The sequence below is a fragment of the Aptenodytes forsteri genome, unplaced genomic scaffold (assembly GCF_000699145.1).
Source record: "Aptenodytes forsteri isolate BGI_AS27 unplaced genomic scaffold, ASM69914v1 Scaffold336, whole genome shotgun sequence".
In the NCBI taxonomy this organism is placed as follows: Eukaryota; Metazoa; Chordata; class Aves; order Sphenisciformes; family Spheniscidae; genus Aptenodytes; species Aptenodytes forsteri.
In genome coordinates, this window is record NW_008794911.1 from 4,033,985 (window position 1) to 4,049,258 (window position 15,274).

General features: G+C 35.2%; 1 protein-coding gene across 1 annotated transcript in view; it reads right to left on the reverse strand.

Annotated features, from left to right (window-relative positions):
- The window catches only part of ARMC3 (armadillo repeat containing 3), a 73,381-nt gene that overhangs the window by 30,123 nt on the left and 27,984 nt on the right, over positions 1-15,274 (reverse strand). Inside the window, exons 3-9 of the mRNA XM_009275221.1 lie at positions 14,382-14,507; positions 12,538-12,606; positions 12,030-12,205; positions 10,505-10,699; positions 9,528-9,711; positions 4,095-4,247; positions 3,865-3,970 (exon numbers count right to left, since the gene is read on the reverse strand). Coding sequence (XP_009273496.1) covers positions 3,865-3,970; positions 4,095-4,247; positions 9,528-9,711; positions 10,505-10,699; positions 12,030-12,205; positions 12,538-12,606; positions 14,382-14,507 — 1,009 coding nt within the window. The remainder of the gene's footprint in view (positions 1-3,864; positions 3,971-4,094; positions 4,248-9,527; positions 9,712-10,504; positions 10,700-12,029; positions 12,206-12,537; positions 12,607-14,381; positions 14,508-15,274) is intronic.

Here is a 15,274-nt window from a genome sequence, read left to right on the forward strand (position 1 = left end):
GTCTTATGACGAGCGGCTGAGGGAGCTGGGGTTGTTTAGCCTGGAGAAAAGGAGGCTGAGGGGAGACCTCATCGCTCTCTGCAGCTACCTGAAAGGAGGTTGTAGTGAGGTGGGTGTCGGTCTCTTCTCCCAAGTAACAAGCGATAGGACAAGAGGAAATGGCCTCAAATTGTGCCGGGGAGGTTTAGATTGGATATTAGGTAAAATTTCTTCACCGAAAGGGTTGTCAAGCATTGGAACAGGCTGCCCAGGAAAGTGGTTGAGTCACTGTCCCTGGAGGTATTTAAAAGACATGTAGATGTGGTGCTTAGAGACATGGTTTAGTGGTGGACTTGGCAGTGTTAGGTTAATGGTTGGACTTGATGATCTTAAAGGGCTTTTCCAGCCTAAACAGTTCTATCATTCTGTGATTCTAAATGGGAAAAAATAGGCAGAGGCTGAAGTAAGATGTTTGTCCTGTAGCTAGTTGTATAGCACAGAATAATTTATTTTTCTGTCCAATAGATGGCACTGCTGTTTCTTTGTTTGTGTGTAATTTTTCAATTTGTGCATAATAAAGTGACTGTGCCTACATTTCCCGATGCTTGGACACATCAAAAATAGACAGATTTCACAGATTCTTTAAAATGGCATTCTGCTGTCCAAATAACTGTATACAATTTTCAATAAAGCAAGTTAGTGTTCTGGATTAAAAAATGTGGATGCAAATACCCAGCTGAATATAATTCTCTTCTGTCCAGCAGCAGACCCACAGAAACAAATTCTGACACATATATCAAGGATGGCCTCAGAGCTATACACATAGTAAGATCCCAAAATAATTTCTTTACTGTATGTTAGAATAAGTACATGGGACTTTAAACTGCAGTATACTTTGCAATTTTATTTTTATTTAGCCTAATTATTAACAAGTTTACCAAGAATTTATCGTCAATATACAGCAGCATTAAAATTCTGTCATTACTTTATGATAAAATTCCGATAAAAACATCACCTGGGGGTGTCAATCTGTAAACTAATGAGGCATTTGACCACTATACTTTTTTCTTTGTGCTACTGAAGCATGACACAACATCAGGTCTGCAGCAAAAGTTTAAATGCTGAAATATTTTAGAAGTTATTTATAGTAATTTTTATGTGTCCTGATAGAGATCATATTGAAAATCCATGTTTTCCAGTTAACCTGAAAACTCAAACTGTTGGTATGGGACTTGTTCTCTTCTGCTCTAGGTCCTTGGTTAAAGTACTACAGGGGCCAGAGTAATTCATTAATTTATTTATTTTTGCCAAATCATGGTTGCTTGGGGACTTGCATGAAATGAGAAGCTGGTCTCTGTCCCGTTCATCGTGAACAGGTATTCTAATTACAAAACCTCCACCATATTTGACACCTTTATTAGCTGTCTCAGTTGAAAAACAAAGGACTGATTGGATAGGGGTATAGAACTAGCCTTTCATTGCTGTGGGGAAGCACCTAAAGGTCAAGGTTAATATACATTAGTGGGGGGTAGTATTGCCCATTGCCTATGCTGTTCTTGTGTTAGTAATCAATGGAAGACTTTATCCTTATGAGCTAGGTGTTGTGGGAGCCTTAGTTACACAATTTGTTTTAACTTGTATTTTTTTCCATATTATATGAAAAGCAGACATTTCTTGACCAAATATCCCTAACAAGAACAACAAATCTCCATCAAAAACAGCAGTGTCTTGTACTCCGTTTACATTCTGTAATATATACTGTACAAAATGAAAGGGCAAGGTACACATCCTTCAATCAATATAATACATGCAAAAATGCTCATGAAATGAAATATGGCAGAACACATGTATATGAGTTCAACAAGATTGAATTTTTGGCTGGCCGGTAAAAAGTGAAAACATTTATAGTAAATAGTCTTCCCCTTTACTGTAGCTATTTTGTTCTTGCCACATAAGGTCTAGCTGCTACTAGTAGCTTTATGATTTAATATTCTTGGAGGGTTTATAACAAGAATCTAATATATAACCAATAAAAGGGCACTAGTCTCATTAGTCTCATTTGGGACCAGAATATTGTCAACATAATTACACAGCAAAGTCACATGATTATAAAAGTATATCAGCATCTTCATTATATATACACTTATTTTCAGTGGTTTACAAGACACACACACAAAATATTCCAGAATGAAATATGATTATGGTAACTCAATCTGGAATGCATTTTCTCCAAACTATTTTTTTTCCTATTATGTGAATGTAAAATAAATATGGGCCAGATACTCAGTCAGTGAGCTGGAACTATACCAATTTGTATCAGCGGAGAGTTCAACTCTATATATTCATTTATAGATCCTAGTCACACTTGGACCCTTCTATGACTTATTAATGGTTTTGATTTAGAAATGAAGCTTTGAAGTAATTATATAGTCACATGGCATTCATCCAATATACATATTTAATGTAAATTATCGCTTCCTGATTTTCACAGAAGACCTGTGATTAGATTATCTGGTGCTTCCATATTGTACTTGGAGCTGGATTGCAAAGAGAGAGAAGTATATGTAAGCCACCTTTATAATTTCCTGATTCTGCCCAGCAAGAAACAAATACGGACTCCATTATAATGCAGAGGAACAGAGACAGCTATTTCCCTGCCTGAGGTCTCAGAGAATTGTTCTAGCAGTTGAGCTAAACAATGTCCTGACTATCTCCTTGGCAAAAAAACCTGAATGAGTTGGCATAAGCTGCTATACCAACTCAAAACTCTCCAGAGATTCCCTTTTCACAATGTGAAACCTCAAAGGGCTGCACTACGAAAAACAGCTGTAGCAGAGCTGAAAGTTTGACCCCTAGACTCCAGTACTGTGCTTTTTTTATGTGTGTATGACTCCCACTGACACCAACTGAAGAGTCATGCACATGAGGAGAGCAGAATATCAGACAAAAAAATCTACTATGTGAATCTGAGAACAGAGTATTATTCTCTTGTGTCAAATTATGGCTCCATCTGGTAACATTAAGTGAATACTGGTGACTATTAGAGCTGAATCAATAAATTGAAACAAATAATTTATTTGGTGAGTTATTTTACTTTTTCACTTCAAAGAATGCCTGTGAATGGATTACAACTTCCTTGAGTATATTCCAGGAAACTTTTAAGGAATTTTATTTTATGGTTTGTTAGTTACATGTGATTGCTCATATATGTCAGACCGCTCTGTTTCTTTTCCCTGAACAGAACTTTTAATAGAGTTGGGATAACAGAACTCTGCAACTGACAGTAGAATTTAGTTGATACAATTATTTCAGGACTTACAGTCAGCTAACCATCCTTTGTTAGTTATTTTGGAAACTGAAGTTACACTTCTTTTCTTTTAGAGAATGCACTATGAGCATTCTCTATTCCTTGGGAAACAATAAAAAAAGAAAGACAATGACAATATTCAGAATATCTGAGTGCTCTCTCCCTCAAAGACTGGGTTTAAATCAGTCAAAAAAGTTGCATGAACTATCAAATTTTAAAGGATACCTTACTGACTTTGAATTTTCAAAAAATACCCCACATAGAATGTCTTAGATTACGAGGCATATTTTCTTCATATGTTCTCTTCAAAACATAATTTATATCTCTGCTTTCATTACATCTGCTTCATACCTTTCCTTGATAAAGCAAATGTTAGTAGAGATGGTGTAACTCTTAACACTGATGAGAACCAACCTATTCCAGATGACTCATAAGTACCAAAAAGTGCCTTACAGTCAAATTCAAACAGACCTGCCTTGTAGGATAAGTACAAGATGAGGCATTCTTTAAAAATAAAAATATTATCACTTGTGTTCAGATTAGTGTTTTAAATAATAATTTAATTATTGCAGACTCACCGTGCGTTACTAGGACTGGCTGCTGTCAAATTAGCTAATGCTGTCACTGCAGCTTCTTTTACCTCTTCATTGGCACTGCTTAGCAACTGTACTAGCTGGGGAATCCCTTTGAAAGAAATAATTGTATACGTGAACCTTTAAATAAACCATGGCAATCTGAAAAATTATAATAAGTTCCTTATAAAAGGAAAAGCACAGATTCTCAGTTCATCCCTTCCCACCTTACTTACCCTGGAGTCCAAATGCACGTTTGCTAGCTAAATTCTCACACATGGCAGAAATTGCTTGGGAAGCAGCAACTTTAACTTCATTATTATCAATTTCCAAAAGGTTTATGAGACACTTCTCAACCTCTTCCTCATTTAAGATTTTTCTATTTTCAGCTTTAAATGAAAAAGAACAATAGCATTAATCTGCATTCGTTTTCCAAATCAGTGAAAGGACACAAATTTGATTCCATATAGTTGTTTCCAACATAACACTTGCTTTTGATAACACGGAAATGGAAGTATTTTGGTAACAGAGGCACCAGCAATAAAGAAATGTGCACAAAGGACCTGATCCAAAACCCATTAGACTTCAGTGAACTCTGAATCAAGCCCAAAAGATGACTATTAAATACAGCTTTAAACGAACATAGCCCAACAGAATGCAAAGTTTGTTCTCTATAAGACTTAAACCCGCAGAATGCATACAGGCTTGATGAAAACAGCTTTTCTAATTCAACAGATCATACTTACTCAGGATCATGCTCACTTTGGTTTACGCTAACGAAGTCCAAATGCATAAAATTGAAGAACATACTAGTAAATGTACAACTGAACTTGGAGTACCAGTTAACATACTACAATAGCCAAAAAAAGGCAAGAGGTGTTAAAAATTGAATTTTAAATCCTGCACAGCTTGCAGTTCTTCATTAGTGCACGCTTTGCAGAGAATTTCAATTTCATATTTTAGCCTGGTGACACAGGGTTCACTGCTGACCTACACTGCAATGATCTGCAGCAGCTAAGGAAGGACATAGATGTTCCCTTCCTCTACACAAGTAACAACACAGAGCGTCTACAAAGTATCCACAGACATCGGACAGTTATACTAATAAACTCACTCATCCCAAAATGGGTGAGATCAGAAGTGCAGGTGTTTGTTAGAAAGAGCCCTGAGTGAAACTTTCTCAGCCAGAAAGGCACTGGACAGCATAGAAGCTCTACAGTTACAATGGTCAATAAACATTTAACCATATGCATAATTTAAAGCAGACTAATTACATGCTTGAAGTTATATCTACATGGTAAAATTTTCAAATGTATCAAAGAAATTCAGGAACTGAGACGTCAGTAGGACTTCGACACATTTGGAAATTTTACCAGTGCTTACTAATGCTTTCAGGGATCATTCCCTTATTTGGACTGTTGTCTTACGAATAAAAAATTTTAAAAGGAAAGAAAAATATCGGAACGATTCTTTTAAATAAAACTGAATCTGTAGTGAATAAAAGTAAACAAATAGAAATGCACAAAACCAATGGAAAGAAAGTTTGACTGAAAATCTAGTTACGGCAAAATGACTCAATGCACATTCATGAGACAGCTAGCCATTTTCTCTAGCTCAATTTTAAATGTTTAGCATCATCAGAGATACACAATTGAAATCACAAAGCAAAAGATGCAACAAATAAAACAGGGAGGATTTTAAGCATCAGGAGAACCTTGGCCACAACCTTGATGCATATCAGCCAGCTCTCAAGACAAGGCCTTAATTGGGATTACAGACTGTTTTGACAAGTAATCAAGTATGGTGCTGGCCTGTTGCTTGCCAAAGTAGTCCGTAATCCCCAATAATGACCTCTAGAGGTTCTTCATGCCTCAGTAATTTGGTTCTTGTACAGCAAGTTACTTATTATTATACAAATTTTCTTAAAAATTATTCTTGCATTAAAGGCAGTTATGATGATGGGTAAGCGTTTCATTTTAAAGATAACTTATGCCTATGTGGAAAAAAAATATTCATTTGAATAAGTGAAAATAGTGATTTAAAATATTTTGAATGGAATAAAGACGTTATCAATAATGTGGAAAAACAGATTTTAGATTTGAATTTACAGTAAACAGTATGCACCTATATTTAGCTAGCTAGACAGATAGATGAAAATTATTAATATTTTAAGATCCAGGTGCCAATTCTATTTAAAGGATGATTATTATCTGCTGATCCTCTCTCTGTTTATGAGAGTTGTTTCCTTTGGCTTTTACTATAGAAAAGAAAGAATGTACAATTGAAAAGCATCCTTTGTACTTAAGCACTTCTCATGTCAGTGCCAACACCATATTTACAGTGATGAATTTCTTGACCCCTAAGTAATTTGAATACATTGATTTAACACCAAGTGAAATACTCAGGCACACCCAACTAAAAGAGTCTGGAGTATAAACACTTCTGTCCAGTTTCTCATGCATTGACCCCATCATGAGCCAACTTTTGTTTTTCAATATATTTTCCTATTTCCCCTTCTTACCCGAAAATCATGGTCAGAGTTCTACTGATTACCTATTCAGCTCACTGTCATCACCTTATGGAACTATTTATACCAATTTCAAATGAAAAAAAGTTATTGTTAAATAATATCATGACCTCTCACTGATCTGGAGTTGAGATAACCCAGATAAATAAAAATCTGTATTATGAAAAAGCGTATGTTAATCAGGCTACAGTGCATGTTTTGTACGCTCCCTTTTGAAGAGATTTGCATTTAGATACATGTAAGGAACGGGGAGAGCTTCAAACCAGAAGTTTGGGAGAGAGAGGCCAAACTCGAGTGAGCATGATCATCACTTTCTCCATACACACTTCATAGCATTTTGTTGTTGCTGGTGTGTCTGGCATTGTCAGGGGAAAGTAAGTTAGGCCCTCCTTAATCAACAGTCCAGATAATCCACTCACAGATATTCAATAATTTATAGCATTAAATTATATTTTGCATTCTGAAATGACTGCATTATTTGCTGGGCAAGGAGGGAATCACAGTAAAATTCACTACTGTAAATCTGAGCATACAAAATAAAACCATTGCTAAATTAATATTTAAATTCAAAATTATGTTACAGAACAATACAAATTTTCAGGGGCAAAAGGATAATGATTATGTATAGAAATATGATCAATTTTAATTTACTTAAACAGAGCAGCATCCTAAAGATGCTATTTAAAACTGAATATAGTGTTTGTACCATGTAATTTATTCTGAGATTGAGAATAGCTCTTAAGGGACACATCTGTCTTATAACAACAAAAAAAAGTTACAGGAGTCCCTTTTCAAAGGGCTGAAAGGGGCATAAACCAAAACTGTTTGCTATGATCACATCTATCATGAAAAAAACAAAACTAAATTCCATCTGTCAACAATAATAATTTCAAAATCATTCAAAATGCTGTATACTCAGCTGCCAGGATTAAAAAAACCCAGATAGATACGTGTTCTATCATAGCCGAAGTTTTTCATTTCAATGAAAAGTGTTATTTTTTTTCTCAAGTATGCAAGAAATGTTCATAAAATGCAACCACAATTATCAAACCTGAAGAATGTGGGCTACTGCATGGCTATTGCAAATTTAATGAAAAAGTCATAAAAGAACTTAGAGCTGTGTTGTATTATATTGGATTTACATCAAGGCAAGTATTAGTACAGTATACATTAGTGTTGCAGTTTGGATAGGCTGTTTAGTGTATTTACAACCAGGATCCAAACAAACAAACAAGAACTGCAAATACTTCTGTTTTCTTTTTGCACTTGGACTATTTCTTATAATGGCCCCAATGTCACTTTTCTTTCCACTGCAAGGCTGACTTTAGACCAGTAGCTCTATGTATCTGAAGTAAATTCAATACTTCTGGGGGCCATATTGAGCAGCAAGTTTACTGGACTGTGTTTTCCACTGCACCAGTACAACGTCTTGCCCTTTGTCTAACTGGCTGTCACCAAAATTCTACAGCTTGGAAGCAAATATTTTAAATCTTCTTTTGATCTATTCTCTTAGCTTGCTGCATCCATACCAACTGTCACAGGCTGAAGAAGAGAGCAAACCTTTATAATGAAACTACATTGACTCCATTTGTAAAGGAGTATGACAAGAAGATGCATCTTCACTGACGGTAACATTCCATGATATAAGATCATAGGCAGTACTGTAATATATTATGTGTAGCTCTTGCCACTGTGTTCTAAAAATGTTGTGTTCAGACATGCTTCTACTAACAGATGCTAAAATATTAGGCCACAAAAACTGAAAAAGGTGTGAAGGAGGAAAAGAAGGCTATGCTTGTTTGAAAATAAATATAAAAAAGGACTAAGACACAGTAGAAAGTAGTAGGAGCAAATATAAATTTGCTTAGCATACTACTTACAAGCCTGTCACAGGACTATAAAAATGATACTGACAGTCCTAAGTAGCATAATAAAATAACAATACAGGAAAATACACAAAGAAAATACTGGCATAAGAAAGTCCCTTCCTACCTTTGATACCTAAACATTAATGAAAATAATTTTCAGTGACTTGCAAAGCTTCCAATAGATAATGATAAAAGCATACAGAAACCCACAGAATACTAGGAAAGGTAGATTCCACTCTTTTCATGTATCATTTGCAATCCAAATAATTACAAATATTCGGGACATCAAACCAAGGAAGGTGAGAAAAGAATTTGAAAGATAAGATGGAAAGAGAAGAAAGGAAGTCTGAAATACTGTAGAAAGGAGAGATTATTTTAGCCATGTATTAAATTAGATAACATATTTGTAAAATACACATAAATTAAAGCCATGATTGAACCACAAGATGATAGAAATATGAATGAAATATTTAAGTTAAACTGTCATACTTACTGTCATCAAAATCCCTTGACAGAATTGAAATCTTCTATAGACAGAAGTATGTTATTTCTTACATTGCATTTTGTTATATAGCCCTACTAGGCATATGTTGCAACTCAGAAACCAACGTATGGAAGGAATTTCAAATGTAGATTTATTTAAAGGGCATCCTTGTGGGCAAAAGTGATGAGCATATTCTGCCTAATTCAGAATTCCTTGGTGAATTAAAGAAAAGCGTATAGAAAAGAACTATAGGATGAATAATTATAAAAAGATTACAATGAAACTATTTAACTCCACTGGGAATATTAATCCACAAGCCATTTAAAAGGCTTTTTTTCATGTCCCTGTTAAAGGAATTTGTATTTGAAATTGCCTGACATTTAGACGAGCAGTTGTATGCGAAAGGAAGTAAGCTTGCGATTAAGTCTTAACTGATACCAATGAGAAACAGTGCCAGCAGATGTGGCTTAAGATGGCAGTTACCTGGCATCACTAAACAAAAGATAAAGATCATATTTTCAGAGCTCCATTTTCCTTTTTGAGGACAGCATTTTGCAAGAATATATTAAATTTAAAAATCAATTGAGGCAAAATCTTAACATTTTCATATATATATATATCCTAGCATCCAATTGCTGCTCTGATTGCCAAGATTCACCACTGTAATTAATTCTTGCCAGTGTTTTCCTCAGAACAAGCACTACCCTCAACAGATAAGACGGCCTCATTCTGGATGAAAATTTACTTCATAATCAAATTCACGTGCATGGATTTTTAAAAAGTCACATACAGTCATAAGCTGCTTTGGTAATTGCCTTTGCTGCGTTCTTCTGAATATCGGGAACAGCAGAGACTCCTACAAATGAAAGTAACTTTTTAAGGCCTCCTGTCTGCTGAATCAGTTGCAGAGTATGCATATCTTCCAGACAATTTCCCAACACGGCAAGAGCTTCCACATGTAGATCGCTGAATTCCTAATAAGGAAAAAACCCCAAACAAATAACCTTCAAATCAGGATTAAAATATCTTTGGCTTTTAACTTTGTAGGATAATTGTCATAACTTTCTTTTGGACAGTTTATTTATACTGCAAAGTACATCTTTTCGTACTCATATTTTTTGTATAATTTCTTTGATGTGCCTTAGGATGCAACAAAATTTATAAAAAACAATAAACCCAAAATCTCTCATTTATATCAAGGTGGGTTAGGCAGGTATTCAGAAAGGACCTGTCATCTTAAAATTTCAAAAACTCCACAAATTTCTCTATGCATTATATTTCCCATGGTGACATCTGAACTCAAGAAGCACTAAAGTGAGTCTCATAATAACATAAACAATGAAATTTCCAAGGTAGGAAATTATATTTAAGGCATTTGATATCAAAATAAATTCAGAAAAAAAGATCAGTGTTTGAACTAGGAACCAGCACCAGTGTTTAGCATATAATCAAAAATTTTGGGAAAACATCGTATAAAAAGCTATATGGTGAATTTTTCTGATATTTACAACAGTTCGAGAAATGGACAGTAAATGCAAAACAGTATTACTAATAGCAATAAAACAAATATAAACATTTTGGTGAATCCCTTTGCTCCCTTTCTTAGTAAGCTAGGTATCCTAGCTTACCCTATTTTTATCATAGTTCGCTTCAAGTAAGGAGCTCGCTCTTCTTTTACCACACTTCCATAACATGAATAATATTTCTCATTAGTCATACAAACATTAGCAGCAAGAACAAAAATCTTTTAAGGCAAGTAAACTGTACATTGGTTTCCAGTATCTTCAGAAGACAATCTAATCCTTTATTTTCTCCCAATATTATCCTGGTTTCTCTGTCTTTGCTAATTACTTCTAAGGTTTTAAGGGCTAACAACTGAATAACTGGGTATTCAGATTTCAGTAGTTCCAGCAAGGGTGGAATTACATTCAGTGCACGAACTGCAGCACGGCTTTGAAAATCCTGCAGTAAAATATTCAACAAAGAATGTTAGCGATAGAGAATATAACAGTACATCAATTCCCGACTTTACAGAACGAACACCAAAAATCTGATTTCAAACGTACAAAAATGAGTCAATATTCCAGAACTTCCACTTCTGAAGATTTCTTTTTAGCTAAGAATCAAACTGAATATCATCAAGCCCCAGCAACCTTAAATTCCCATTTTTTTTTGCATGACTGAAGTGCAAACTACAGAGTCTAGTCCTGTCTAAGGAAGCCTATTTACTCTTGTTTTTGCCATGTTTGTCTCAACATACATATTTCTTTGAGAAAGTTTTTAAAATTTAGTTTAATGATTTTTGTTTACCGCAGTGGGGGGAAAATAGTTTTCACACTCTACTGTGGTTGCCTGGTTATATCTTCTTTTGTTTTAGTAATTATAAAATGACAATTTAAAATTTCAACTTTAAACAGTGTATATGCAGCTTAATAAAAAGACAGTAGTAGAAAATATTAAAATAGAAAATAAATAAATAAATTACAATTTGCTTTTAAATAGCTTATTGCACATGTGCAGCATGCAATTATCCTTATCAATATAAGCAAGCACCAGGTGCAGCTATCCAGATATACCCTGCAACAAAGACAGCGAGATAGTAAAAAAGGAGAAAGAGTAAAATGCGATTCTGAATAGACATGCTCTGATGCCCCAAAAGAGATAGAGTTATAAACTGAATTCATTATTGAATTGATTCGCTTAAGCCATGGAAGAGAACTGCCATACAAATGCACCATTCTTTTGCTAAGCAGCATATGGATGACATTAGTGCTGAGTGCGAAAGTAGCCAATAACAAATCTATTCCTCCCAGTATGGAAAGTAGCTGTTGACAGCATTCACCTATCATTAAAAAGATGTTCGAAATTGTGACTATGGACTTGCTGGCCAAAACAAGACACAATGCAATTGCTAGTTCTTTAATTTACAGGATTATTTCAATGTTTTGGATAGACAGGTTATAACTCTCATTACCGAGATTAACATTTTCCAACTAAGAAAACAAATGCATATTTAATTAAAAAAAATCTGAATCTGATTCTGATCTCACTTACATTGCTGTACAGCACAGATAATTGCATTAAGTTCAACAGAATTAGAGTCAAATCAGCTATATTCATAACTAGTGTAACAATCAAGGACTTGGGTGTAATGTTTTCAAATACATTGATGAACACTGGAGAGTAAAGGAACCAAGTATTTTAAACTTCTTATCCCCACAGAGGATGGCGGGGGTAGGGGGGAGACTGCTTATCTGCCTCTGTAATTTAAAACAACAACAACAAACTTTACCTGCACCAGGAGGTAGATACATTCAACTGAATTCTTCTTAACATCAGGATCAGGGCTACCTAGCAGTCTGATAAGTGGTTCTAATCCACCTTGCTCAAATATTTGTACTTTAGTAGTATATCCACCAGCCATATGTGCTAGACACAGAGTAGCAAATTCATGGATAACTACATCTTCTATGGGGAAAAAAAAGAAATATTTTGATCAAGTTTTATTCAGCACAGTATATGTTCACTAATCCAGTGGTTTAAAATATTATTTGAAGTCAATATTAACAATAGCTGTTAATCATACCTGACATCTCCATAAACATGTTGCTCCATCTGTACAACATAAAACACTACTCAGCAAGTAACAGAGCTACTCCTATAAAAGCAATTACCTATTTAACATGTAGCATGACAAATCATAAGTTACAAGGAAGATTTTATTAAATTGTCCAATCAAATGGCAATCATAAATTATTTCTGAGTGTATTTTTGCACAAGGAACGAATACTGCAAGCTACCTTCTGGTGCCAGCTGTGATATAAGTGAATTTGTGACATCCAGTTCCCTCAGTAACTTCTTGACATCATCTACAATGAAATAAATACAAATATGAAGTCTTTCGTTTGGCAATCTTGGCTGAGTAAAGAAACAGATTCTGCTCCAAGGGAAACGTACTTATGGTTACTCCCTGAGTGACAAAAAGATCTGACTGATAATGATGCACAACAGAAGTTATACCAAGACCATAATGGGCCCAGAAAACATACAGGAGATTTTCAAGTACCAGATGACATTCTTTGATACTTGATATATACGAAGTTCCTCAATACTTCATTGAAACTTTATTCAAAATACTTGCATCTAGCAGGTTCTGATTAAATATTTCACAGTTTTAGTTGTCAAAGAAGTCATACCCCAATAGTTAAAATTATTTGTGGTTAAAATTATCAAACTAAAATAAATCCTTCCATTATTTAATTTTCAAGCAATCACTTTCTAATTTTATGCTAACACAGCCCACATTGCAAATTGAAAACATGAATTATATAGGTCTTAGTAAAAACACAGTAAAGACTTTCAGAATGCATTTTTATTGTTGTCAATGGCAAACTAGCAAAACCACAACCACTGGATAGAATAACCAAAAAACATTATTTGAGACAGACTTCATGTGATCTTACAGGGCTGTGTTGTTACTATCCACACTTACAGTGTTGAAATGTAAGAAAAAAGGTATGAGCTGAATATACTTTTAAAGAAAAAAAACAGTTAAGATGTGAATATAAATTGAAGATCTTTAGTCATTCAAATCCACGTCTGTGCAGCAGCGTTGGAAGCCAAGGTCTGAAGGGAATGACTATATGCTAATGCCGAGTTGAAAGTAAGGTAAAGAGCGTAAGGTCCAATGCAACGTGAAAAGCAGGTAGCAGTTGATGAAAAGACTTAAATAGTGGTTAGGATATCGCCACAGAAGACAACTGGGTAGAACATCTACCAAAAGAAAACCTGATTAATTGTATTAATTAGATGTAGGTTTATAAAGCAATGTAAAAATAACAGCCACTGAAACTCAACCTTATGTCACTTATTCTTTCATCTTCAGGTATGTCTACATACCACTCACTGCAGCTTGATCATTTGGCACTCAGCCACCCAGCATGGATGTAATACATTCATTCTCACCTTATAAAAAGGTACAAGAAAATTTGCATATACTGTCGTTAAATCATTTAGTAATGGTATGGCTACAGTAGATACACTACCTTGCCGTGAATGCAATGTCTCTGAGAGATACTCAAGACTGCTTGAATTTCACTAGCTCAGATACAGGTAACAAAACATTTATAGCAGCACTGACCTGCCAAAGAAGCTGGGTAAATATGCATGCCAATGCTTGATAGTTCAGGGCTTTTTTTGCCATCAATACTTGAGTTAGCTACTTTAATTAAACACGTTTCCTCCCTTATCACTGTAGTTTCACTAGTGCCTCAAGTAACAGCTGGTATTTAACCATAGCATTTTCTGTAGATGATAAATACTACTTTATCCTTCTCTTCCAACTTTTGTAAAAGAGAAAGTGTGTCATGTCTACATTGGTGGGCCTCTTATGTAGTCAGGCTTTCCCTGATAGACATAATTCCAGTATTAATCTGTTTCAATTTGGCCCTGTCAAAACAAAAATAAGGGTTGGAGGAAAATTAACTTCTCTTGTATTTTTTTTCAAAATCACTGGAGTTCACTATGGCTGCATTTGTTCCTTTATTCTGGGCCATTAATACAGGATTTTTTCACATGGGCCACCTATTGCTTTGATGACCACACTCATACACATTGAAAAATATTAGAAAATTGAGACTCTTACGATTAGAAGCCATGATGCCAAATACCATGATAGCATTTCTGCGTACAATTGGATCTTCATGTGAGATGAGTTTATACAGATGTTCCACTGCTCCAAGACCAAGAAGTGTCACTTTGTTTTCATCACCTGAAGAGTAATTAGGTTAAAAGTTCTGTAAAAATGCAACAAACTCACAGTTCTAATGTAACAAAGTACAACAGCTACCAATCTTTTATTGGACTGTAGAATCAAAGAACAAAGGCCTGGACAGGACCTTGGGAGATCGTCTAATCTATACCCCAAATAAACATGTGTCAAATAGTATAAAGGATTAATAGTATCTAGAATTAATTCACATTTGTAAAGCAAAGGATGCTTCTGTCTATTGGACGCCCAACTCATTTTTTGGACACTGCAGTGGTAGTACAAAGAACAGCTTGTTATTTAGCGAAGTACAGGTGAATGATATCATTAAGAACCTCATTTTATTTTTGTTGTGGTTTAACCCCAATTGGCAACTAAGTATCACACAGCCACTCACTCACCTCTCCCCTGGGACGGGGGAGAGAATCGGAAAAAAAAAGTAAAACCCGTGGGTTGAGATAAAGACAGTTTAATAGGACAGAAAAGGAAGAGAAAATAAAATAATAATAATAATGATAAAAGAATATACAAAACAAGTGATACAAAACAAGTGATGCACAATGCAATTGTTCACCACCCACTGACCAATGCCCAGCCTGTCCCTGAGCAGCCATCGGTGCCCCCCGGCCAACTCCCCCCAGTTTATGTACTGAGCATGACGTCACATGGTATGGAATATCCCTTTGGCCAGTTTGGGTCAGCTGTCCTGGCTGTGCCCCCTCCCAGCTTCTTGCTGGCAGGGCATGAGAAGCTGAGAAGTCCTTGACTAG